Source organism: Equus przewalskii, chromosome 4 (genome assembly GCF_037783145.1).
Source record: "Equus przewalskii isolate Varuska chromosome 4, EquPr2, whole genome shotgun sequence".
In the NCBI taxonomy this organism is placed as follows: Eukaryota; Metazoa; Chordata; class Mammalia; order Perissodactyla; family Equidae; genus Equus; species Equus przewalskii.
In genome coordinates, this window is record NC_091834.1 from 41,439,037 (window position 1) to 41,466,077 (window position 27,041).

At 37.9% G+C, this 27,041-nt stretch overlaps 1 protein-coding gene across 15 annotated transcripts in view; it reads left to right on the forward strand.

The window, feature by feature from the left end:
* The first annotated feature begins 3,901 nt into the window (after positions 1-3,901).
* Positions 3,902-27,041, forward strand: part of MIOS (meiosis regulator for oocyte development) — a 45,947-nt gene continuing 22,807 nt past the window's right edge. The window contains exons 1-9 of one of the 15 annotated variants that reach the window (XM_070615719.1): positions 4,155-4,217; positions 5,105-5,276; positions 8,316-8,429; positions 9,650-10,991; positions 11,325-11,423; positions 18,022-18,276; positions 19,696-19,865; positions 22,522-22,587; positions 23,465-23,623. In XM_070615719.1, the coding sequence (XP_070471820.1) occupies positions 9,698-10,991; positions 11,325-11,423; positions 18,022-18,276; positions 19,696-19,865; positions 22,522-22,587; positions 23,465-23,623 (2,043 nt within the window). In that variant the 5' untranslated portion in view covers positions 4,155-4,217; positions 5,105-5,276; positions 8,316-8,429; positions 9,650-9,697. Of the gene's footprint in view, positions 4,218-4,330; positions 4,507-4,611; positions 4,889-5,104; positions 5,277-8,229; positions 8,430-9,649; positions 10,992-11,324; positions 11,424-18,021; positions 18,277-19,695; positions 19,866-22,521; positions 22,588-23,464; positions 23,624-27,041 lie in introns of those variants that run through there. The other 14 variants (XM_070615720.1, XM_070615715.1, XM_070615714.1 and 11 more) reach the window with 14 other exon arrangements.

The following is a 27,041-nucleotide window of genomic DNA, read 5'->3' on the forward strand; positions in this document are numbered from 1 at the left end:
ACATTTGCCAATGTCTGTTTTAAAAGATTGTTTTAATGGCACCGAGAACTAGATCAAGTGGCTATTCCATTTGATAGTGCGTGGGCCAGTAGTTAGAAGCATAATGCTGGAGCCAGATTGCCTGGGTTCGCATCCTAGCTCCACTACTTAAGAGATATTTGGGCAATTTATTTAACCATTCTGTACCTCAGTTTTCTCATCTGTAAAAGGGGAAAAATAACAGTATCATGCTCATGAAATTGTGATAAAGATGTGGTGGATTCCATGGTGCACCTCCCAGATGTCCCCCCTCAGTAATGAATGTCTTAATCCTTCAGCTGTCGGGAGTGTTGCCAGCAGACATCCTTGAGGTGTCAGCCTTCTTAGAGGACTGGCTTGCCTGAGAAAATTGCTTCACTCAAAGTCATGCTTCCTTCGAGGGACAGCTCACATCAAGGACACATCCACATCAGTGGGGTAGTTAGTATAAAGGCCTGGGTCCCTCATCTCAACTCAAGACAACTCTGAAGGGCCAGTCCGGTTGCAAATTTTCCCATGGAATGGCTGAGGCCCTTGTTAGTATTGAATCAAAATTCAGGTTCTCCCTCTGCCCAATCCTGCATCTTCTTCCTCCCTTTCACAGGTGTTGATCTCAAGAACACCCCTGAATAAGAATCCTACATCCTAATCTCCATCTTGGAATACAGTTCCCAGGGCACCCAACCTGAGAGAGAGTATTAAATGAGCCTATGTTGTAAAGTGTCTGACACATAATATATGCTATATAATTATTTGTTGTCAAAAAAATAAATAATCCAGTGGGAGAAAGTAGAATGGAAATACAAATTCAAAGAGAAAAAATAGAAAAACATAAAATTTCCTACAATTAAAGAATAACTTATTCACAAATTTTTAAATGAATGATAGCGAGAAACTCCCAGTAAAAGTATTCATGGGATACAAAGTGTGATGCAATAGTTTTATTCACAATTTAAATATTATAAATGTATTAAAAATCATATTTTTTGCTATTATGTAAATTTATTATGATAACGTTAGATGTAATTCCAATAATGTATGAACAAGTGCATTGATTTAAACCATTGATTTGGGAGTGTGCTAGAATGCTTTTTGAAGACCACTATTTTTTTTTTTAAGATTTTATTTTTCCTTTTTCTCCCAAAGCCCCCCAGTACATAGTTGCATATTTTCAGTCGTGGGTCCTTCTAGTTGTGGCATGTGGGACGCCACCCCAGCATGGCCTGACGAGCAGTGCCATGACTGCGCCCAAGATTTGAACCAGCAAGACCCTGGGTCGCTGAAGCAGAGTGCGCAAATCTAACCACTCAGCCATGGGGCCAGCCCCCAAAGACCACTATTTTAAGATATCTCAGATCCTTAAACTTGGTAAAAAGCTTCCTTAAGCTATATCACATGTTCACAAGGTCTTAATTTTCTACTTGATGCTTAACGGTACAATTTGCTCTCAGGTACACACTGATTTTTTGCTTGTAGAAATAAAGGGAGTTGGAATTAGCCAGTCACAAACTCCACAGAATGTTCCAACAGCAATTGTATTCAGGAAATTAGCACTTCTTCAACTTCTGTCCTTTATTGGTTTAAAACCAGAACAAAAAAATCCTTTCCTAGCTCACCACAACAAAAAGGAAGGAGCTTAAAAAGAACAATATCCTATTAGGGACACAAAAGTCTAAATTTAAAAAAACTCACTGAGACTGAAATATAGCAACTCTGGTTGCCATTGCAAAATGAGTGTTTGATAAAGATAATTAATGTAACCTCAGACCAGTCTGTTAAATTCTCTGAAATAGTTTAATCTTCCAATAAATACAATGCCCTCTCCTACTCAGTAAATATTTTTTGAATACACATTTTGCAGCAGGTGCTATAGAAAATCCAAAGTTCTATACTAAAAGTTTACTAACCACAAAGAAAATGCTGTCTGCTATTTTCTAGACAGCAGGAAGGGAGAAGAGGAAGTGAATGGCAAGCAGCTTCTTTTTTAAGGGACATGATCCAGTTCTACTAACATCTTACTGGTCACTTCTTTTTGATCTAGCCACACCTAGCTGAAAGGGAGGCCAAGAAATTGTCATCTCTGACTGGGTCACCAAGCGTCTTGCTAACACTTAGGGATGGAGGTATAACAGAATGAAAACTGGCTATATGGAACATATGTTCTAGAAAAGGAAGACAACTACAGGCAAATAAAGAGCAGTTTTGGTGAGGTGGTGGGCCTGAAAGCTTAAGTGAAGCAAATTCAGGGAAGGACAAGAGGATAGAGGATAAGAGAGAGTGAGTGTGGTCCTCTCCTTTGAGGAGAGAAATGAGAGTGACTTGAACATATGTTGAAGGTAAAGACCCCGTACAAATAGAGAGGTTGAAGACACGTGGAAGAGGAGAAAATTGATGGTAGAAGGTCTCAGAAGAGGAGAAACATATAGGGTCCCTCCTCTTCCTCTATGTGAGCTAGAAGAAGGTAAGAATGGGAGTGAATGAAGATGTTGGGGAAAGGAAAGAGAAAATAGTAAGAGGCTGTGGGAATTCCTACCAGATAGTTTTAATTTTCTTTCTGAAGTAGGAAGCAAAGTCATTTGAGCACGCGGGGAGATGTTTTCCTCAGCTATGTATGGTAGGAGGGGATAAGAAAGAGACTTGTACTGATTTGAGGTTGCGTGTCGGGATTTGGGGCCAGGGCCAAAATGATTGAGAGGATTGGGAAAATCGTGTTTGAAATGATGAGTCCTGTGGGTATCTCCCCTCAGTAGTATAGCACTTTCTTCAGCCTCCACTTCTCCAACAGCAGGAGGGAAAAGGAGCCTCAGACCCCCAAAGGCAGCACTGACCTCAAACTCACCCTCTTATCAAAACTATCTGCCTTGAAGATCATCAGGACTAAGCTCATTTTGCTGCTTATATCAATCACCACAAGCCCAAGACCACCCACTTTTAAGCACAAACAGACTAGCAAAGATTCCCAGACGTATGAAGAAAGCCTCTAGGTCAGATTTGCAACACCTGTGGCAGCACCGTTCACTCAGTGATGGGAACCAGAAACCTAGAATCTTCTTTGCCCCTCACTCACTTAGCAATCATCTAGCTCTGTTCATCCCACCTTCTAAATATTCTCCGGGCCACACACTTCTCTCCATCCCCACTCTCTCTACCCCCTGTAGTTTGGGTTACCATCATCCCTTATTCGAATACTTACCTAACCTTTCCCCTTCCCCTTGGAAAAACTGATCACACCACTGGTCTGGTTAAAAAACTTCAATGACCCCATCATTGCCTTTAGGAAAGTCCATCCAAACTCACTAACCTCCTTTCCAAACGCCTTTCTGATACTGCATCTCAATCTCTCCCCAGTTCGTCTGCTCATTCATCCACACTCCACTCCTTCCCCACTGCTATGCCCCCCTCCTGAGGCCGCACTTGCTCTTTCTCCACTAGAAGCCTCTTCTCTTCCAAACCTCTCCGCCCTGTTCCCTTTCCAGGCTAAACCCATACTCATCCTTCTTCTCTCAGCCTAGTGGTCCTCAGGGAAGCGTTCCTCAACCCCCAACGCTAGGGGGTCACCCCTTCCGTGGAGCACTGTATTAGCCCTAACGAGGCATCACTAATTGCCTGTTTCCTGCCGGGACCACGTCTTTTTCGTCCACTCGAGTCTCCCCAGCATTCCAGCACACAACACGCACTCAAGACATGTTTGTGGAATGAACATGAGTGAATAAATCGTGAACCCAATACTCTAGACTTTCTACTACATTGATGGCCCACAATCAACTTTTCACGAAATTTAAAGTGATCAAATGAGCTAAAGCGTGCGAAGCGCTTGAAAACGACACCGCAGCTCTGACTGGCCGTCCAAGTCCGCGTAGGCCGGATCCCCGCAGCGGCTCCAGGGGCGGGGCCTGCGGAGGCACCGGCGCGCTCGGCCGGCAGGCGGGGCCTCCCGGGCAGTGGCCCCGCCCCGGGGCGGTACTCGCGCATGGGGAATTCCCCTTCCGAGGCCGAGGCTCGGGTGAGGCGTGGACCCCGGCCTGGCAGCCCAGCTTACTGGCCGCGCCCCCGGCGCCGCCATCTTGCTCGTGTTGGGACTCCCGCGGCGAGAGGGGCGGCGACCGGCCCGGAAGCGGCTGGACGCTGGCCGCGCTGCCTCCTCAGGTCGGTGAGTGCGGCCTGGGCCGCGTCTCCGCTCTCCTGACGGCCGGGCCCGGGTCTGTGGCTTGGGACGCCGGCGCCGTCGCGAGGGGACCGGGAGAGCCCAGTTGAAAGGCCCGGGCGGGGGCGGAGCCGGGGCCTCCTCCGAGCCGAGGCGCGGGGCGCGGGCAGTAGCGTTCGGCGCGGCCGGGTGACCGCGCCGGGCCTCGGAGGGGCCTTCGGAGCTGCGGGCAGCCTCAGGGCGCGCGGGGGCTCCTCGGGGGCCGCGCTGCAGCGTCCGGCGCGGCGGGACGTGCGGCCCCGCGGCCTCGCCTTGGACGAGAGGCGCAGCGCGGCGTGTGGAGTGTGAGAGTCGCCCTCAGACTCCTGCCTTACCCCTAATAGCAATGCTCTCGGCTCTGGTTGTGCTCTATGACAGACCTCTTAAAGGGCCTGTCGCCCGGGTAACGCGGTTCCCTGATAGATAGGAGTGGTGAAAATTCCCTAGGAGGATGAATAAAGCTGCTCGCTTAGGCCACGAGTGTTGCTAAATTGCTTAGCAAGTGACTGCGTTTGCAGGCGTTTTCTATAACAATATTTTATGGGGAATTTGGATATATACAGTGCATCTCCTTGAAGGTGGTGATGGTGGAAATTTCTTGAAACTGCTACTATTTATGTGTAGTGGTAAGAAAAGTGGAAGACAATGACAAAAAGGATGTGAAAGGGTGATTGAATACCTTATACAGTTAGTATTATAGATCTTCGCTGTCCAGTAGCCACATGGGGTTGAGATGTGCCCTAAGTGTAAAATACGGAAAGGATTTCTAAGACTTGGTACCATAAAGTGTAAGAATTCTCACTAATAATTTTTACGTTGTTACCTGTTGAAAAAGATAATATTGTTTGATGTTGGGTTAAATAAAATATATTGTTAAATTTAATTTCTACTGTTTCTTTTTAGTTTTTCATTGTGGCTACTAGAAGATTTTAAGTCATATGGCTCACACTATATTTCTGGTGGACGATGCTTTTATAGATGTTCTAGTGAGGAACACAGAATTAACACGGCTTTCCTTTGCTCAGAAACCATTGATGGGAATTGAATACTTGTTAACCTTGAAGGTGATCTAAATGTAAGCTATAATGATTGCAAACCCCCAGTTTTTCAATCTCTCCAACATTTGAAAACACTAACTTCCAGGGCTGTTTAAGGGAATGGTACTGACACTAACGTGTGATGCAAAGAACTTGCTTAATTTGATTGTCGTAGCTTTGTGAGATGGAGATAGGATGCATTCTGTCTCATCTTGGACTATAAAGGACTTGCTAGGGTCTAGCTAGTGGCCAGAGGTCTTCGGCCTCCAGGTTCAGTTTTTTCTGCTCTCCACCATATTCCTAGTGTTAATGTTCATGAGTTAGGATCCATCTGTATTGTGTGTTGGATTGTAAAGAAATAGATTTCTTCAGAGGGTGCTTATAGATATACCTCTCTCTTCAGGGCTAGCTTCATGGCATGTAACCTGTGCAGTCATGCAAGGCCCATCGTTTAGAAGGGCTGGCACTTTGGTTTAATGCTCAGCTGTTACCGTCTTGAAATTCTTAATAATTTTTTAACAAGGACGCCTTGCGTTTTCATTTTGAAATGATGTAGCTGATCCTTTATGCATAATCTAGGGTGGGAGTTGGGAGGTGTTGGACAAGAACCAAAACATCTGATCTTCCCTTTAACTCCTGTGTGAAATGAGAAGGGTTTGCTGTTGGCTTTCTGGCTCTCAAGTTCTGTGATTCTGTACGTTACTGTAGTCATATTTTGTGGATAGTAATACAAATATTTTACATGCTTAATGTCAGAAGAAATGCTGCTAATTCTCCACTGAGAGTCATGTAAATCAAATAGTTTTCTAAATTACAGTATCAATTTCTATTTGTGTTTTTTAAGATGGGTTTTTCCATGTGGCACCAAATTTTCCTACTGTAGATCTTTTAAAGAGTGCGGTCTGCAATGGAAGTCTAGATAAAAAGTGTGTTTATTTAAGCATTTATCTTTTATTGAGATATGAAGATGGGCCAGCTCTTAGGACACTTCAAATTAAGAGGTTTCCTCTGAGGGCATGAGTATGAACGCTTACCTGGCAGTATCTGCTCTTTTTATTGTCTTAGCTACTTCCTATTGCATGAGGTTCCTCTCTTCCTTCTCATTCTTAAATTTTTAAATTCTCTTTAAGGTTGGACATAACTTCAGCACCAGAATGAGGGTTTATTAGACTAGTCTATTTGTCTGCTTGGGCTGCCATAACAAAATACCATAGACTGGGCTGCTTAAACAATAGAGATTTATTTTCCCACAGTTATGGAGCCCAGAAGTCTGAAATCAGGGTGCCAGCATGGCCCAGTTCTGGTGAGAGCTCTCTTCCTGCCTTGCAGACAGCTGCCTTTTCGTTCTATCCTCACCTGGTGGGGAGAAAGCTCTGGTATTTTCCTCTTCTTATAAGAGTACCAGTTCTATCTGATCAGAGTTCCACCCTTATGACTTCATTTAACGTTAATCACCTCCTTAAAGGCTCTATCTCCAATACAGTCATGGGGGATTAGAGCTTCAAGATATGAAGTTTGGGGGAACACAGTTCAGTCCATAGCAACCAGGGCCTTATCTGTCACTTCACCACTGCATTCCCAGCGTTTAGAACAGTGTCTAGAACATAGAGGATGCCCAATAGATATTTACAGAATAAATGAAAGGCAGTGTATTAGAGTGATCCTTTCTTAGGGTGGCTCACTGTGTGCTCTTGCCAATCATGGGAACCAGTTTTGACAGTAGGCACATTGCTCTTGGCTGAAGCCAACCTATACTAGGAAGGGTAGTGGGGTGGAAGCATGAGATTGGTAAAATTAGGGGATAGCAGTGTGAGAAGTGTCACAAGGAGCATTTAACAAATAATTATGAAATATCTAGGGGCTGGCCCCATGGCTGAGTGGTTAAGTTCATTCTCTCTGCCTAAGCAGCCTGATGTTTCACTGGTTCGGATCCTGGGCGCGGACGTGGCACTGCTCCTCAAGCCATGTTGAGGCGGCCTCCCACATAGCACAACCAGAAGGACCCACAACTAGAATATACAACTGTGTACCGGGGCAGGGATGGGGGTGGTGGTCTTGGGTGTTAGTGCAGGTGCCAATCTTTAAGAAAAAAAAAAAAAATCTACAAAGTGCCTAACACTTTGCTGAGTACTAGAGGTACAAATAAAGAGCAAAAGATACTTTACCTGCTCTTATGGAGCTTATAATCTCGTAGGAGAGACAGAGAATGTGGTTTAAATGGAAGAAATACTGTTCAGTGAGAGTATACATCTCGGTAACTTGACCTAGACCGGGGAGGGGATAGAGTATGGGTTGTTGTCAAGGTTGAACAGGTGTTAAAACTTGGCCAAGAAGGGAGGGAGAATGCTCCAACCAGAGGGAATAGCGTTTGCAAAGATGTGGTGAGTGGAGGCGGCACGGGGGTTACAGTCTAGGAATTTAAAAGGACGATGTAGCTAGAACAGTTTTCAAGAAGGAGAATGGGTGTGCCTTGAAGTCAGAGCAGTAGATAGAGGCCAAAGCACTTAGGGTTTTGTAGGTTGTGTTGAAGATTTGGAAGTCTGTAATAAGAGCCGTTGGAAACCATTAGGGGGTTTTAAGCAACGGTTAGATAACCTGGTTAAGTTTGTATTTCAAAAGGATCATTGTGGTATTATATAAGGATGAATTTCATGAAGGCCAGAGTGGAAAGATGAATAAAAGAATTGCTGAACCAGCACCACAGGCTAGACATGTCGTATACCTTAATTTCTTGTGGAGTCAGTCTGGAGAGCCGTGAGACCCGGCAGCCTGAGTTGAGGAAAGAAGACGGTAAATAATTGGGTTAATCTAGAGTTGGGGAAGGCAAACCCAAAGTGGCAAGGACATGAAGAAGTTGAGTGTGCCAGTAAGAATATAGTTGAAATGACTGATTCTTGGGCTTCAGAACTGTTAAGGAAGGAAATAAGCCACTATAAGAATTCTTAGAGGTTTTTTCCAGTCACCTAAATTTTATGTCTATTGAAATTCTAGACTGATAATTCCTGAAGGAAACTTTTACAAGATCAAAAAGTAAAGCAAGTATGTTTGAATTGAATTTATTTAGTAATCTTTAATAGGAGTCTGTGCCAGGATCTACATCTGGTACAGAGGATAGAGAGATGAATGAACCGTAGCTTCACCTTCTAAGAACTGACAACATGGTTGTACAGGTACCAGTTGCCATGAAGATTGTAAGTATCTTTGTTCATTTTTAATCCAGACTGTACCCTCTAGCCAGACTTGGTTAGAAACTGACGTTTAAATTTTTGTAGGCAGCTTTTATTATTAAATTAACATTTCTAACAGAGCTGTTTTTGGTTTGTGCTTAAAGTGTTAGATTTCTTTTCAAAAATCCCATTTCGATACTTATTCAAAGTTTATAGAATTGAAAACTGAAAGAGCCTCTAATGATCACTTAGTTTCCCAGAATGCGGTATGTGTACCACTGGTTGTAAAGAGGATGATTTTAGGTAAAACTCAAGCATGTTTAATAGTTATATATTTACTGTATGTTGGAAAAAATGTAATTAGCATATTATATCCATGGTTTATGCATCTTATGATGAGGTAAAAGTTGATTTTCAGATTTTAGAAATGAGTCAATTTAAAGAAAAATTTTAAATGATGGCACAGGTGGTACTTGAATAATTGAAGTTTGGGAAACGCTCATCTAAACCAACTCTTATGTTATACAGATGAGAAAACAAAAGAACCCCCAAACACAAGGCATTTCCAAGGCATATAGCTAATATATATCAGAGTTAGGAATAGAACTACATTCCAATGTTTATTCTGCCTTATAGGGCTGCTGCTTACTCTTGAAAGTTGAGGAAGAGACCTCTGCTTACTAGTAGCATTGTGCTTTAATGCTGCATTGCCTGTTATGATGGCCACGTGTGGCTATTTATATTAAGCAATAAAATTTAAAATTTACACTAGGTAGTGCTCAGTAGCCACATGTGGCTAGTAGCTACCATGTTGGACAATATAGATATAGAACGTTTCTATGATTGCAGGAAGTTCTGTTGGATAGTGCCGCTCTAAACTATTGCTTGGGAACATGATTCATCCCCCTTCAAAGGGATGATACTTATTAATTTGGTCACCACACTGAAGTTGTTTTTAACCCTAAGGTTAAATTGAAGGTGCTGGTAACAGTGCAATTAAGATAATTGATCATGGGAAATAAAGCCAGAATGGAGTTCTCTGATTCCTACCAGTGCATGTTATTGGAGGAAGTTCTTCTTTTTCCCTTTTAATTAATAAATATTGTCTTGAATTCATAGCAAATAGAAGAAATATAAATATATTGAAAAACAGGGTACCTGTATAATTTCCTGACTTTCTGAATAGTTTATTCAACTTAGAATTATATTTTGTTGACATTTTAAAACTTTTTATTTTTAAACAGATTTTCAGTGAATGGACCTGACTGGACTCTTTGAGCACATCAATAAACATGAGTGGTACCAAACCTGATATATTGTGGGCACCACACCAGGTTGATAGGTTTGTTGTGTGTGACTCAGAACTGAGCCTTTATCATGTGGAATCTACTGTGAATTCAGAACTCAAAGCCGGATCTTTACGTTTATCTGAAGACTCTGCGGCTACATTACTGTCGATAAATTCAGATACACCCTACATGAAATGTGTTGCCTGGTATCTCAATTATGATCCTGAATGTCTCCTAGCAGTTGGACAAGCAAATGGTCGAGTTGTTCTTACAAGTCTTGGTCAAGATCATAACTCAAAGTTCAAAGATTTGATAGGAAAAGAATTTGTTCCAAAACATGCACGACAATGTAATACCCTTGCATGGAATCCGCTGGATAGTAACTGGCTTGCTGCTGGTCTAGATAAACATAGAGCTGATTTTTCAGTGTTGATATGGGATATCTGCAGCAAATATACTCCTGATATAGTTCCCATGGAGAAAGTGAGACTTTCAGCAGGTGAAACTGAAACAACATTATTAGTAACAAAACCACTTTATGAATTAGGACAGAATGATGCCTGTCTTTCTCTTTGTTGGCTTCCACGAGACCAGAAACTTCTCCTTGCTGGTATGCATCGTAACTTAGCCATATTCGATCTTCGGAATACAAGCCAAAAGATGTTTGTAAATACAAAAGCTGTTCAGGGGGTGACAGTAGACCCATACTTCCATGATCGTGTTGCTTCCTTCTATGAAGGTCAGGTTGCAATATGGGATCTTAGGAAATTCGAGAAGCCAGTTTTGACTTTGACTGAGCAACCAAAGCCCTTAACAAAAGTAGCATGGTGTCCAACTAGGACTGGTCTGCTTGCCACTTTAACAAGGGATAGTAATATTATTAGATTATATGATATGCAGCACACACCCACTCCCATTGGGGATGAAACCGAACCCACAATAATTGAAAGAAGTGTGCAACCTTGTGACAATTATATTGCTTCCTTTGCTTGGCATCCAACAAGTCAAAATCGAATGATAGTTGTAACTCCCAACCGAACAATGTCCGACTTCACTGTTTTTGAAAGGATATCTCTTGCCTGGAGCCCAATTACATCTTTAATGTGGGCTTGTGGTCGTCATTTGTATGAATGTGCAGAAGAAGAAAATGATAATTCCTTAGAAAAAGATATAGCAACAAAGATGCGCCTTCGGGCTTTATCAAGGTATGGACTTGATACAGAACAGGTGTGGAGAAACCATATTTTAGCTGGAAATGAAGATCCACAGCTCAAGTCACTCTGGTATACTCTGCACTATATCCTTTGCGTTGTGAATTTTGTGAAATGAATCAGATAGAAATGTTCTTGAAGTTTACTGAAAGGTCAGTCTGTAAATATAATGCTGAATGTTTTATATGCAAATACAAGTTACATAATACTAAAATTACAAAGTAAAATTGTTTAAAACTGTTGAACTTGAAATACTGCTTTGCAGATCATGTAGGAGGAAGAAACTGTATCTCTACAAGAGAGGTAGAACCAGCTTACTTTCATTGCTGCCTATTATGAATTGGCTCCAAATCAAAAGAAATTTAGCTTTGAAATTTTTATTATGCATCACTACTAGTATTTCCTATGCATTTAAATACTTATGAAGCAGTATACAGAGGATATGGATCAGAAGTCTCCAGGCAACAAAGGATTGTTGGTTTATGCAGGAATTAAATCAATTGTAAAATCATCTTTGGGTAAGAAAATTCCGTTTTATTTTCTGCAGTTGTTTATAATTTTTCTACTCCTATTTTTCCCCATCATTTAGCTATTTCAGGATAGTGTACATAAATGTTCTTTTTTAAAAATTTCTGATTAGATACTTTAGTGAATTGTTGAGTTAAATGCATAATTTGTTTTTATATCCAAAATTTTTTGGAGGAAGTCTTGAATTCTTTAAGTGATATTGACTTTCTAAATCTATTCACTCAGTATTACTTTTTTTGAAGATCCACTTCGAGAGGTATTACATTAGATGATTTGTAGGATCCTGGTTGTTACTTCAGGTTTTATTACAGTATTTTGCTTTTATAAAAACTAAATTAAAAGATTTCTAATAAAGAAGTCTTTCTTTTCATTTTCCTGCCCAAATATTTTCCCTTAGCTACTTAATGGCACGGTCATTAAATGACATGAAGTATGGCCTTACCAGAAGGAGCCTTACCCGAAATAGTCCTTAATGATTGAGTGAATGTATGAATTAATGTAGGATGGGTATTGATAAACTGTTTAAGAATAAAATAAAGATGACAAAAGAGCCAAACTCATTATTTTTTCACTAACTTATTTAAACAGTTGTTCTTATTGTTTTTATTGGAATTAAATTGTGGGTTATATTATAATCACCCCCCCCAACCTAGGATTCAGTATCTAGCTTTTGTTAGCAATGGTATTTGGGCCCAAGTCAAGCTGCTAGAAAAGTAGCTCATGTTATTTAGTCAAAGAGTAATAGTAGAAGTAAAAATCCAACTTGGTTTTTATAACTTGGACTTTCATAAATACTATACAAGTAATACAAAATAGAAAATAAAATGCCGTTTTTTAAAAAGAGTAGGTTAAGCATTTCAACTAAACTGTTATAGTGTGTTTTGTTTTTAAAGGACTTTCAAATTGCTTTGGTCCGCATTGCTGAGAGATGCAGTAGACTTATCTGATCTGTTTCATTTTAGTGTTCTCTCATTAGCTCTCCACCAAAAAGTAACTCCTACTATAAATAATAAAATGAATGAATTCAATTAAACTGCCATTTTTGATAATATAAGTAAAAGGGTAGATTTACTATGTTACCCCTGTAAATGAACCTGAGTACCATGGTTCATGATCTTAGAACCACTTCTGTAAAGAAACATCAAGTTTATAGAATTTTTAGTATTTTGGCTATATAGTAGGTGAGGCCACCTTGTGTTCTCAGTTACTCTGAGGTTTATTTCTATTTTTGTTGTATTTTGGTATATTTTAGGGGAAAGCCAATGAACTACCTTTGAGGAAAAGCAAGGGAGAAGGTGGAATATCTTTATATGCTTCTGGTGCAGTAGAGACAAACTGAGTATCTTGACTTAAATCAACAGTAGTCTTTACCCAGACTAAAAATGACTACTGTTGTTGGAAAGATTTCCTCATTGCTAGACTTTCAGCTTTTTGTTTGGTTTGGTTTATATTTTTGTTTCTCCTACCCAAAGGTGAAAAATAGAGAGATGACTGTCAAAGATGGCTCTCCTGCATATTAGTCTTCTGTTTTATCTGGCTACACTTCTTTCTCTAATTGTGTCTCTAATAATTCAACACACAGTAAGTCAACACATTGAGTCATTTTGTCCACAGTAATCTAACGTACAAGTTTATTAGAGCACACAGCTAAATTTTAACTTTGGTGACAAATAAAATATATTGAGCGCTTACTATGAATTAGACATGCTAGTTGCTTTCCTCATGTTACTTTATGTAATTCTTACAACTACAGTGTAAGGTAAATTTATTCATTCAGCAAGTATTTGTTACTTGCTCACTATGTGCCAAGAATTGTCCTGGGAACTGGAGACATAACTATCAACAAAATAGGTAAGTCTCTTTCCTCACGGAGACTGAATAGATAGCATCCCTGCTCTTGGGGAGGTTACATTCTAGTTCAGAATATGGATAAGTAAATAAGCAGTTACAACATGAGGAAGAACAGTCAGTTATGAATAGAAGAATTCCTAATCTGGTCATAGGGATTAGAGAAGGTTTCTGGAGGAGGAAAAGGCAAAGATGACGTCCAGGCAGGGAGCATCATATGCAGTGAGCCCAGAGAAGAAGGAGCATAACACATCCAGTATTACTGGAACAGAGCATGAGAAAGGACATGAAGAAAGAATGGAGGCTAGAAAAGCAAGCAATAGGGTAACTCAGGACTTAGAAATCATGGTAAGGATTTAGGGAGATTTATCATCCTGTAATGGTAAACCAAGGAAAGATTTTAAATTGTAGTGATAGAATTAAATTTGTGTTTTGGAGCTGTCACTCTGTGTGTGGAATGAATTGGAGAGGATCAAGATTGATAGCATGGATCTCAGGAGCCACAGTAATCAGGCAAGATATAATGCTTTTCTTACTAAGGTTAGTGGCAGAGAAGCTAGAGAAATGTGAATAGATTAGAGGGTGGGACAAAATTTAATGATCAATTGGTTAAAGGGGATGGAGGAGAAGGAAAAGTGAAAGATAACATACATATATTTAGGTTAGGAAACTGAGTTATACTGGTACCAGTTAGGACAGGAGTAACTTAGGAAAAGTGCATTTGAGAAGAATAGTTTATTTTTGAGTAAGCTGAATTTGAGATAGAAAGGTGGAGATGTCCAGTGGGCAAGAAATTTAGAGTAGGCTGAAGAAGTGAATTCATCCATTTTAAATAATTCTTTCAAGAAATTTGACTACATGAAGGAGGATAAAAAGATAGTAGTAGCAGCAGGCAAATCTGGGGTCAAGGGAGGCCTTTTTTTTGCTTTGTTTTTGTTTTTAACATGAGATTGATTTAAGCATGTTTCAATGCTGGCATGAGGAGGCCCATAGAAAGAGGTTGAAGATGCAGAGGAAAGAGGGTGAAGAGTAAAATTCTTGGGAATGGGATCCAGAGCAGAGGTGAAAGATTATCTTTAGATAGGAGGATGTACACCTTCTTCCTGTTAGCCAGAGGGAAAGGGACAAAGTGTGCAAGTTGTATAAGGTTCACTGACGCGAGGCTGGGGGGTTTCCACCTGATCGTTCCTATTTTCTCGATGTAGTAGATTTGCTTGTTGAGTAGGAGCAGGGAGGTTGTGGAAAGAAGATACGGAGAAGAGGGAGTTTTTTTTTGAGAAACAGTGAAGGATTGTGGGGCAATGTTGTTTTACCAGAAGATAGAATAAAGGACAATGGGAGAAGGGAATTAAGGATACTAGCAAGTGAATGATTCGTTTGTTGGTCCTTGGGATCTAAGTTGGATAGGGAGGAAAATGACAGGAGAAGACTGATAAATAAAGATATGAGTGGTCAAGAGATTGTGAGGTTGAAGAATATAGAAGTGAGATTTCTGAAAGGCTATGAGATTGTGGTTAGAATGTTGCTTTTTTGGAGGAGGAACAATTTGGAGTGTGTCCATGAAAGGAATGGGTAAAGTCTTAGAGGTGTAGACCACTGGTGATGGCACAGATGTTAGCTCAGGGCCAATCTTCCTCACCAAAAAAAAAACACCTAAAAAAACCCACAATAATATCACTTTGCTTATTTGATAACCCTAATTACCTATAGGATAGTTATCATAGTTATAAGGAGGTCTCTGAGCCGCCAAAGTACATGACATAATGTCTATGCACTTGACTTACAGGATATCTTTCTGCCTCCTAGCAGTGAAATTAACTCTTTGGGTTCATATATATTGATCTCTATTCTATTCCATGATAGAATTTCTAGACAATAAAAACTGTAAAAAACCTGGAACATTATTAAACTGTGAGGAATTGTTTGAAAAATAGCTGTTTTTTTATTTAAAATTATTATTTTTACCATTAGTTATCTTCAGCAATGAATCCAAAATTTATAGGAGAGTTAGGAAAATAAATACTTTACAGTACATCTGCAGCTTGTTCTACCTGAAATTTAATAGCTACATTCTGTCTAAACAATTTAGTTATTTGGGAAAATAATGTTTATTTATTTATTTATTTATTTTTGAGGAAGATTTGCCCTGAGCTAACGTCCACTGCCAATCCTCCTCTTTTTGCTGAGGAAGATTGGCTCTGAGCTGTCATCTGTGCCCTTCTGCCTCTACTTTATATGGGACACCTGCCACAGCATGGCTTGATGAGCAGTGCATAGGTCCACACCCGGGATCTGAACCAGCGAACCCCTGGCCGCTGAAGCTAACCACTACGCCACTGCGCTGGCCCTGCCTTGTTTAATTTTTAACATGTGTTTATTAACTTTATTATTTATTCAAGGTTTTCTCATAGTTTTTAAATTTTTATTTGCATAAGTTAAAAGTGATTTTGACTCAACTGACTTCCCTCATGGTTGCTAACGGAGCATCATGCTTCCTCTTTTTGATGGGCAGGGGGTTCTCTTAAAGGAAGAAAATTTCTTTTCAGAAGTCTCCTCTAAAATCCTTGACCTGAATTGGCGACAGTTTCCAATAGTAAGGTTAAAAATAAGTAATTCTACTAGATTATTTAACTTTTTAAAATTTCTGAAATTTTACAAGTAACTCATCTTGAAACTTTTTCATAAAGCAATGATATATCATTTAAAATGTGTCCTAATATGAATAATATTGTAGACTTTTGCCATAACCTAACGTCATATAATCAAACAAGTTATTTAAAAGTATGAATTAGGTATGATGGAGAGTTTAGACTTTTCCTATGTACTGTTTTTACTCTTTCCAGTTACTTAAACTAAATGAATTTTAAGAAATAATGTTTTGCATTATACATATACACATATTTGACTTGCAAATGACAACTGATTTTATTTTTAGTATTTTCTCATTTTTGCTTATGTTTATTGCTTTAATGCCTTATCAGACTAAGTATAACTATAGTCACCTTTGTACAGTATGTTAGTTTTCTACAGTTTGCATTTATTGTCCCATCAGTTACATGGGTCCAGAGTCTGGGCACAGCTTAACTGGGTCTTCTGCTCAGGGTCGCACAAAGCTAAAATGAAGATGTTGGCCAAGCTTTGTTCCTTTCTGGAGGTCGGAGTACTCTTTCGAGCTCATTTACTTGTTGGTAGAATTGGTTCCTTGAGGTTGTAGGACTGAGGTATCCTTGCTGGCTATCAGCCAGGGACCACCCTCAGTTCCTAGAGGCAGCTCAGGCTTCCTTGCCACATGGTCTTTTAACAGACCCTCCCACAACATGGCAACTTTTACTTTCAGACCAGCAGGAGGATCTCTCTCCTGCTCCTCCTCTCTTACCTCCGGACTCTCTTTTAAAGGTTTCACCTGATTAAGTCAGGCCCACACCGGATAATCTCCTTTTGATTAACTCAGAGTCAACTGAATAACTTTACTTACACCTGCAAATGCTTTCACTTGTGCTATATTCTCTTGTTTAGAAGCAAGTCATAGATTCCACCTGTACTCAAGTGGAGGGGATTATACAAGGGTGTGGCTACCAGGGGGCAGCACAAGCCCATTTGCCTACCAGACAAGTTAAATTATTTCTTAAAACCTATGTATTTGTTAGTGATGTAGTTATTTACAAATTTATAATTACTGTATCATATGTAGTTATATAAGTGTAGAATTACTGTAAATTACAAATGTAAATTACTACTAATACAAGACATTTGTAATGTTGGACATTTTAGCTGCCTAATTTCTAATTCAGTTTATTCTGAAAATCCTTTTTGCTAAAATAAGTATAGATAATTACATAGTGGCAATTTTGATGGTAAGAGTTTCTAAAACATTTAAAAATTTGAGTTGCATTTAATAGAGTCCTTAACTGTTATCTTTGTTTTACCTTTATTTGACATCAAGTATCATCCTAACTGAAATTATCCTGCCATTAAGATCAGCTGCCTTAATTGCAATCTAAATAATGCTACAAGAATTATTTAGATTCCTTATGAAAAGAGAATGAAAATATAAAGTCTCCTGATTTAATAAGGGGGGAAACACCTTCAGATCAGTCCCATTCTATTTAAGCTTTAGTACTTACTTTAACCTTTCAAAGTACTTTAATGTTTATGGTGTCATTTTTTCATATATAGGTTTATACACATACATACAGAAACAGAAAGACAGACAGACAGATGGAGAAAGTAGGGGAAGGAGAGAGAGCGGCAGCGTCTGCTGGATCTCAAGCACTGGGGATACCTTTGAAATAAAACAGACAAGGTGCCTGCCTTTTTGGAGCTTATGTTCTAGTAGGAGAAGAGATAAGACTGAAAGATAAATTAGTAGGTGAAACATGGGAGCCTATGTTAGTGCTGAAGGAAGTAGAGGAAACAATGCTTAGTTAGATGACAGCAGGTGGCGCCTATTTTAGGTTAGGTGGTCAGGGAGGCTTCTCTGAAGCAGTGACTCAGCTTGGTCCATGGACCATTCGCTCTTGTTCCAGTAGCTGTTTTTGATAACTCGAGAAGCTATTGTAATTAGCAACATGTAAAATATGTTTTGTTTGTGGCATATTTTATATTTATGCTGTCATAAAATTGTGGCTGAGAAGTCACATATTCAAAATCTGATGCTGAAATACTTCTCTGTAAAACTGACTTTCCAAATAGATTTCAAAAAATAATAAGCAATTAATATAAAAATGTTTCTCTTTTTAGGAATGGTGGAAAGCAGCAGACATAGTTGGAGTGGACTGGATAAGCAAACTGATATTCAGAATTTAAATGAAGAGAGAATCTTAGCTTTACAGCTTTGTGGGTGGATAAAGAAAGGAACAGATGCGGATGTGGGGCCATTCTTGAACTCCCTTGTACAAGAAGAGGAATGGGAGAGAGCTGCTGCTGTGGCGTTGTTCAACTTGGATATTCGACGAGCAATCCAAATCCTGAATGAGGGGGCATCTTCAGAAAAAGGTATTAGGTTATATTCTAAGATACTTGTAGTTCATAGAATCCTTTAAAGAAAAGATGCTGATAATTTTCAAAAATCTTATCAGTATTTTTATGTAAATATTTTGAAAGCAAAATTAGCACAGAACTGTAGCTACGAAAGTAAATGTTAGCCCATCCCTTTTGTTTATGTGTTGGTTTATGTCTGTAAAAAAGAAAATATGTCTTGATTATCATTCTAATATAAGGAATGCTCAAATGTGTCCATTTTCAATTTTTTTTCTTTTAAAGATACGTTTTTAAAATATTTTCTTGGAGATTAGGACTACTTTAGCTGGCAGGCATTTTTATGGCAAAGACTTGAGTATAGTTTAGTTTATACTTTGTCTTTTGGATGGTTATTTGTTGACTTTTAGGAAACTCTGACTCTTAGTTAGTGGTTTCAAAGAAGCTAATTGCTTTGTTGTTCTTGGTGGTGGTGGTGTTTAATCTTAAAAGATTTTAAATCTATTTTGATAGAGTAGGAAGAGGAAGCAAGCACGAAGTAACTTGGGGAAAGTTTATAGAAATGAAGAACAAGGCTATTAACATAAAGTGAGAAGTGCCATTTTATTTGGAAAAGAAAGAAAATGATTAGGATCAAGAAACAGAATAAAAAAGCTGCTATAATAAATGTAGACAATACTTAAGAGTAAAAGTTAAAGGTGAATTTATTTTCCTCTTTGGTAGCTATGCTTGTGTCAGAAGGCTAGGCAGCCATAGGGCTGACTGCCAAGTTAACAGCTTAGAAGCAGCCAGATAAACTACTAAGAACAAATGTTTAAAAGACTATTGGTAACAAATGTGTTGTTGCAAATGTGTCTAAATACAATTCTATGGTAATTCTGATAGTTAATTTTGTCCTAGGAAAATTTAAAGTATAGTAATATAAGGAAGCTGAAATATTGGCTTTCAGTACCTTGCAGTTAAAACATAAACATAAGTATGTACATTAGGATATTTAGGAATCGGGGAAGAAAAGATTTTGAAAATTGCATCCTGAGATACAGTAATATTTACTATCAATCCTTTGAAATATCACAACATTTGTGAACTTGTTGATAAAGTTTGCAATGGTTCTGGTAGGATGGTTCCACTTTTCTTCATTTAGGCCCTAAGCAGTAACATACTGTATAGGAACCTGCCTGGAATGAGGACTTGAAAATTAAAAGATATACTTGTCCTGCACAGGGTTTGCAATGTGGGTACAAGTTTTGAAAGAATGGAAATTTTTGCTTCTGCTGCTTATCATATTTTCTAGTCTGAATCAAAACCCTTGTTCTAGTGGGCTTATTTTTCTAGGGGTAAAAGTCACCCTCTCATCTTTGTTTATGGTTTAAGAACTGGAAGAAGGAGATATTAAGCTTTGATGACTTTGATTAGCTGGCTGTTTTTAACCTGCAGGTGATCTGAATCTTAACGTGGTAGCAATGGCTTTATCGGGCTGTACGGATGAGAAGAACTCACTTTGGAGAGAAATGTGCAGCACTCTACGATTACAATTAAACAACCCGTATCTCTGTGTCATGTTTGCATTTCTGACAAGTGAAACAGGATCTTATGATGGAGTACTGGTGAGAAAATTTCTGTTTCACAAGACTTTCCTTTAAAGATAGGAGTTTTTATCTGTTAAAATGTTCAAATATCTGTTGCATAAAATATTACTATATTTTGATGCGTTTTATATTACTTAAAATAAACTATCTTAAACATTTTTGGGGCAACTCTTCTTGAATGTGATCCCCAACCTAAAGTTAATTAGCTGGTAGCAAACTGAACTTGATTTTTTTAATAGTTTTAATAATGTAATCTGCAGACATAGAAGGAATAGGATTTCATCCTTTAGCTTAAGAACCCAGCTCTAGAATTCTACAACTATATAAGCATAAATTTTGTATTGAAATAGAATTTTTCAGAAGTGTTTGTGGGGCTAGCTCTGTGGCTGAGTGGTTGAAGTTCCATGCACTCCGCTTCAGCGGCCCTGGTGTGCAGGTTCGGATCCAGGGTGAGGACCTACTCTACTCATCGGCCATGTTGTAGAGGCATCCCACATACACAGTAGAAGACTGGCACAGATGTTAGCTCAGGGCTAATCTTCCTCAAGCAAAAAAAGAGGAGGATTGACAGTGGATGTTAGCTCAGAGTGAATCTTCCTCACATACACACACAAAAGTGTGTGTGTGGGTTTTTTTGTTTAAGTAAACCAAAATATGATCGGTTATGGTCAGAATGACCATGTATCTTGTCTGAATTAGTATTTGTCATTCTCAGACATGTCCCAGTTTGGAAGAGAAATTATATGATCACTCTACTTATACAGACTGTTTTATTTTTTTATTATTTCATCTTTCATTGCTGTTTTTTCCTCTCTTGCTTTAATCACCTGTGACCACATCACCAAATGGGTTTTTTATCACAAAGTAGGGAAGAAAGAATTAAGTGAGATTTGCTTATCAGGCTCAGTTATTGAGTGTTAAGCTTCACATGAGTACCACAACTTTTTTCGCATTGCTGGGCGGCTTTCTAGCACTACAAAGAGCTTTCTAATGTGAAATTTTTTCTGTGTTTGCCATTTCTTATAAAATATACATTTCTTGAATAATTGATTTAAATGTCAGTCCTTACGAATTTATAGAAACATGTACTTCTTGAGGTATTTTAATGAAAATTTTAGTAAATGTTGTTAGTGTCCATTTTGGCAATTCCTTAGTTTATTTATTTTGTCCATTACTTTTAATAAAATACTATTGAGCTTTTCTGCAACTTCAAATAAATATCCAAGAGGATGTTGGGTTTTTTGTTTGTTTGTTTTTATTGTTATTACTCTTTTGTTTTTAAACAGAAGACTTTAAATATTGTACCTTGAAGAAATAAAACAATGCTTTCAGGAAGTGTTAGAGAATGATGAAGGCTAGAAAAAGAAGTAGATTGTTCAAATTGTAAATTGGTAGAGAAGTATATTGTCTAAATATTAAATTTCTGTATTTTAAATTGTGACCTCTTATAATACTCTTCCTATACCTAAATTTGGGTTGTTAGGTAAGGGATACATTATTTTGAGTAGGAAGTTCATATTTCCAAACTGTTTCAAGAGTGTACCTAGTTATACTTTATGTGTAAATAATTATAATTAATGTTCTTTTAAAAAAACTGGTAAGTTGTAATCTAGTGAAGAGTACTGAATTGGGAAATCAGAAGATAAAGACCTGATTTCTTGCTCTGCCACTTAACTTAGCTGGTCAGTTAAATTTTGGGTTTTAGTTTTCTCAGCTGTAAAATGGGGCAGATAGTATTTATAACTCTTTCTAGGATCAAAATTGTAACACGTGCGCCTGAATCTAAGAGTTAAAATTCAGTTTGTACCAAACATCTTCCCTCTTTAGGGCAGAACCATATTCATTTTCTCATGAATGAGAAAACACACTAAGATAGGTATCAACTGAAGTAATCTTATGTTTAAAGGAGGAAAACTATTTCAGAGAATGACTTCAATGGAAATAAGGTCTTTTTTTCATTTTTAAACTGTTTTTTACTTATGACAAAGTTGTACCTTTCCACATTTATAGTGAACATTTTTCAAAATAGTGTTTTATAATATTGACAAGTATACAAAAATTTATTTATCGTGCCTATGAAAATTTTGCCACAAACCACCTATATGAGTATTTTACTATAGCCACAAAAGTATGCCTATTTACTTAAAAGGATATGTTTTAAAACTTATTGCTTTGTATTTAGAAACATTTATTAATATTCTTTCTAGATTCTGTACTGGTGTATTCACACTAGTATAGTCACTGGTAATTCACAGATTTCCTAAATTTGTTGATTAACTTAGCAGCCAAGGAAAGATTTCCTCACTTTTCCCACAACTAATTTCTATGATGGAACGATTAGATGGCATCTTAAATTTGATAAACTGTACATCATTGCTTTTATTTTATGTTGGAGTTATATAAGACTGAACTGGAATTTTTTAAAACTGAATTGGTCAGTATTTAAGAGGTGAATCTTTACTTTTCAAGGAAAATAATCTCAGCACTCAGTTTTTTGAGAGACAAATTAAAAATGGCATCTTAGGCAATCAACAGCTCTGCCAGTGTATACACAATAACTTATTAATACATTTGAAAATAAAATTGTATATTAGGTATATAAAATACTTAGGCTGCAAAGATTTAAAACTCATAGCACCTACAAGTAACTCCTTGCTCTTTCTCTTCTTTTCAGTATGAAAACAAGGTTGCTGTACGTGACCGAGTGGCATTTGCTTGTAAATTCCTTAGTGATAGTCAGGTAAGAACTGATTTAATTCTTTATTTGAAGTAATAATATTTACTGTCCCTGGGTTAAGAAACTAATCTTTATGTATAAATATGTATGTGTGAGATTTATATATAAATCCTTCTGAAAAGTAAAGTTATAGTTTATTAGGTCACGATATTGTAAATGTGTTGTAACTAGATTTCCTTAAGAATGCTGACTTAATATTTTAGTTTGTTTCTGCTTTTGGGAATGAGATTAATCAGTAGATAAAGATGTTAAACTCACCTATTAGGGATGCCGTAAAAGGATTCCTTCATTTTCTAATATAATAAACAGGTACTGAATGCATATGCTGTGTATATAGTGAGAGAAATGCACATAAACAGCTAGTAATACAAAAGTGCTAAGTTGTATAATAAGCAGAAAGTGCTAGGGGAATATAGAGGAATCTTGGCTAGAGTTTGGGGTGGGATGAAGTCGGGAAGATGTTACAAGAGATGATCTTTTTATTATTTATTTTTGATAATCTTGAAGTTCCCTTCCAACTCAGATTCTATGAGTCTATTACATCCGACTATAGTAGATGGAAAGAACTTTGCAGAAAATGAGGACAGTTCTCTTTAAAATTAAATTAGTAAACCCTCTTTTAGTTCTTTTATAGAATAATTATCAAAACATAGTGAATGCCTTAGCCTTTTTAAAAAAGTATTTTAAATGATCTTGGATACTGTGTTGCAATTTATAATAGATGCAGACTTCTTACAGGTCACATATCTAGACTTTTGCAAAGGCTTTTGTTTTAAATTCTTTTCCTTTAAGAGTAAAATTGGTACAAATGTAGAAATTTTGTAGTACAAAATATCTGGTAAAATGTATTGCTTCAGAAAAATCGTTTTGAATTTTCCAGTTAAATAGATACATCGAAAAGTTGACCAATGAAATGAAAGAGGCTGGAAATTTGGAAGGAATACTGCTTACAGGCCTCACTAAAGATGGAGTGGACTTAATGGAGAGTTATGTTGACAGAACTGGAGATGTCCAAACAGCAAGTTACTGCATGTTACAGGTTAGTGCGGTGTGGCAGCAGCTTAAAGAAGAAATGCATAACCAGCTTCCGTATTTTCTTCCCTCATTAGGTAGTATCCCCTTTTGCCTGCTTAGGATCTTTAGAAGGCATTTAGCTGTAACTTAGTCACTTGATCTACAGAGGACTTCTGCCTTGTCTTACTTTCTCTAAGTCTCCCTACATTGGGTTACCCAGTTTTTCCTTTTACTTTGGAAAGTGTCAGCCTTGAATTTATATAAAGCTCAAATGGAGCAGCAACGTCTTTCTTCAGTTTCTCCAATTGTTGACAGAATACACCTTGTATGAAAGAGATTGCTTTTCCCTGATCTGAACTATGGTGTCACTTAAAGTACAGAGGGCAAATTATACTACAACTCTCTTAACTCTCGTTTTCCCTTTTTATTATCAATAGGCATGATTTGGGGTATCCGGTTCACCTATTTTCTCTCTGTTTTTACTGTCCTGTGGTTAAAAACAGATTCCTGGCAAAGGTTCCCTTCTGTTTTACTCTTGTTGGAAAGATGGTGAAAATTTAGGGCATTTCCCTGAAATTTCCTGTAGTCGTCCTCTTAATCTTATCCTTTCATGTTGTCCTCTTTCCTGTCCTCATCCTTTTATACATTATGAAAGCATGCTGTGTGCTGGGTAAACATAATAAAATGCACCCTCCCACACCCTACCTTCTTAAAAACAAGCATAGATACTGGCCCACATACCACAATGTGAACTTACCCTAAGTTATCAGGCCACTGCCCATGGAAGAAAAGATGTCCTTCTATAACATAATGTATCATTTTTTTCTTACTGAGAAGAGATTATGTCTATTAAATCAAACTGTAGATATATGGCTACATAGTGCAAATGGATTGGTAACCTCTTAACATTTATAAAATATATTTAAAATGCGGGCAGTATATAATTGGATCTTGCTTTTATTTTTTATTTATTTATTTTATTGAGTTAATGATAGGTTACAATCTTGTGAAGTTTCAGTTGTACATTAATGTTTGTCAGTCGTGTTGTATGTGCACCACTTCACCCTTTGTGCCCACCCCTCACCCCACCTTTCCTCTGGTAGCCACTAATCTGTTCTCTTTGTCCACATTTTTAAATTCCTCATATGAGTGGAGTCATACAGAGATTATCCTTCTCTAACTGGCTTATTTCATTTAACATAATTCCCTCAAGGTCCATCCATGTTATTGCAAGTGGAATGATTTTGTTCTGTTTTACAGCTGAGTAGTATTCCATTGTATATATATACCACATCTTCTTTATCCATTCATCTGTTGATGGGCACTTAGGTTGCTTCCATGTCTTGGCTATTGTAAATAATGCTTCAGTGAACATTGGGGTGCATAGGACTTTTGGAAATGCTGACTTCAAGCGCTTTGGATAGATACCCAGTAGTGGAATAGCTGAGTCATATGGTAACCACCGATCGGTTCTCCATGTCTATATGTTAACTTCCACCTGTAAGTGGGGTCATACAGAGTTCGTCTTTCTCTGTCTGGCTTATTTCGCTTAACATAATATCCTCAAGGTCCATCCATGTTGATGCGAAGGGAACAATTTGGTCCTTTTTTGTGGCTGAGTAGTATTCCATTGTGTATATATACCATATCTTCTTTATCCAGTCTTCAGTTTCTGTGCATTTAGGTTGGTTCCACGTCTTGGGTATTGTAAATAATGCTGCGATGAACATCTTGGGATTGCTGATTTCAGGTTCTTAGGATAGATACCCAGTAGTGTGATAGCTGGGTCATAGGGTATTTCTATTTTTAACTTTTTGAGAATTCTCCATACTGTTTTCCATAGTGGCTGCACTAGTTTGCATTCCCACCAACAGTGTATGAGGGTTCCTTTTTCTCCACATCCTCTCCAACATTTGTCACTTTTGGTTTTGGATATTTTTGCCAATCTAACAGGTGTAAGGTGATATCTTAGTGTAGTTTTGATTTGCATTTCCCTGATGATTAGCGATGATGAACACTTTTCATGTGTCTCTTGGCCATACTTATATCTTCTTTTTAGAAATGTCTGTTCATGTCCTCTGCCCATTTTTTGATCGGGTTGTTTGTTTTTTTATTGTTAAGCTGTGTGAGTTCTTTGTATATTATGGATATTAATCCTTTGTCGGATAAGTAGCTTGTAAATATTTTTTCCCAATTAGTGGGGTGTTTTTTTGTTTCAATCCTGTTTTCCCTTGCTTTGAAGAAACTCTTTAGTCTGATGAAGTCCCATTTGTTTATTCTTTCTATTGTTTCCCTCATCTGAGGAGTTATAGTGTCCAAAAAGATTCTTTTGAAACTGCTGTCAAGGAGTGTACTGCCTATATTCTCTTCTGGAAGACTTATTGTTTCAGGCCTAACCTTTAGGTCTTTGATCCATTTTGAGTTTATTTTTGTGAATGGTGAAAAAGAATGATCGATTTTCATTCTTTTACATGTGGCTGTCAAGTTTTCCCAACACCATTTGTTGAAAAGACTTTCTTTTCTCCATTGTAGGCCCTCAGCTCCTTTGTTGAAGATTAGCTATCCATAGATGTGTGGTTTTATCTCTGGGCTTTCAATTCTGTTCCATTGATCTGTGGACCTGTTTTTGTACCAGTACCATGCTGTTTTGATCACTGTAGCTTTGTAGTATGTTTTGAAATCGGGGATTGTGATGCCTCCGGCTTTGTTTTTCTTACTCAGGATTGTTTTAGCAATTCGCGGTCTTTTGCTGCCCCATATGAATTTTAGGATTCTTTGTTCAATTTCTGTAAAGAATGTCCTTGGGATTCTGATTGGGATAGCGTTGAATCTGTAGATTGCTTTAGGTAGAAAGGACATTTTAACTATGTTTATTCTTCCAATCCATGTGCATGGAATGTCTTTCCATCTCTTTATGTCGTCGTCAATTTCTTTCAAGAAAGTCTTGTAGTTTTCATTGTATAAATCTTTCACTTCCTTGGTTAAATTTATCCCTAGGTATTTTATTCTTTTTGTTGCGATTGTGAATGGGATTGAGTTCTTGAGTTCTTTTTCTGTTGGTTCATTGTTTGTGTATAGAAATGCTACTGATTTATGTATGTTGATTTTATACCCTGCAACTTTGCTGTAGCTGTTGATTATTTCTAATAGTTTTCCTATGGATTCTTTGGGGTTTTCTATATATAAGATCATGTCGTCTGCAAACAGCAAGAATTTTACTTCTTCATTGCCTATTTGGATTCCTTTTATTTATTTTTCCTGCCTAATTGCTCTGGCTAACACCTCCAGTACTATGTTGAATAGGATTGGTGAAAGTAGGCACCGTTGTCTTGTTCCTGTCCTCAGAGGGATGGCTTTCAGTTTTTGTCCATTGAGTATGATGTTGGCTGTGGGTTTGTCATATATGGCCTTTATTATGTTGAGGTACTTTCCGTCTATACCCA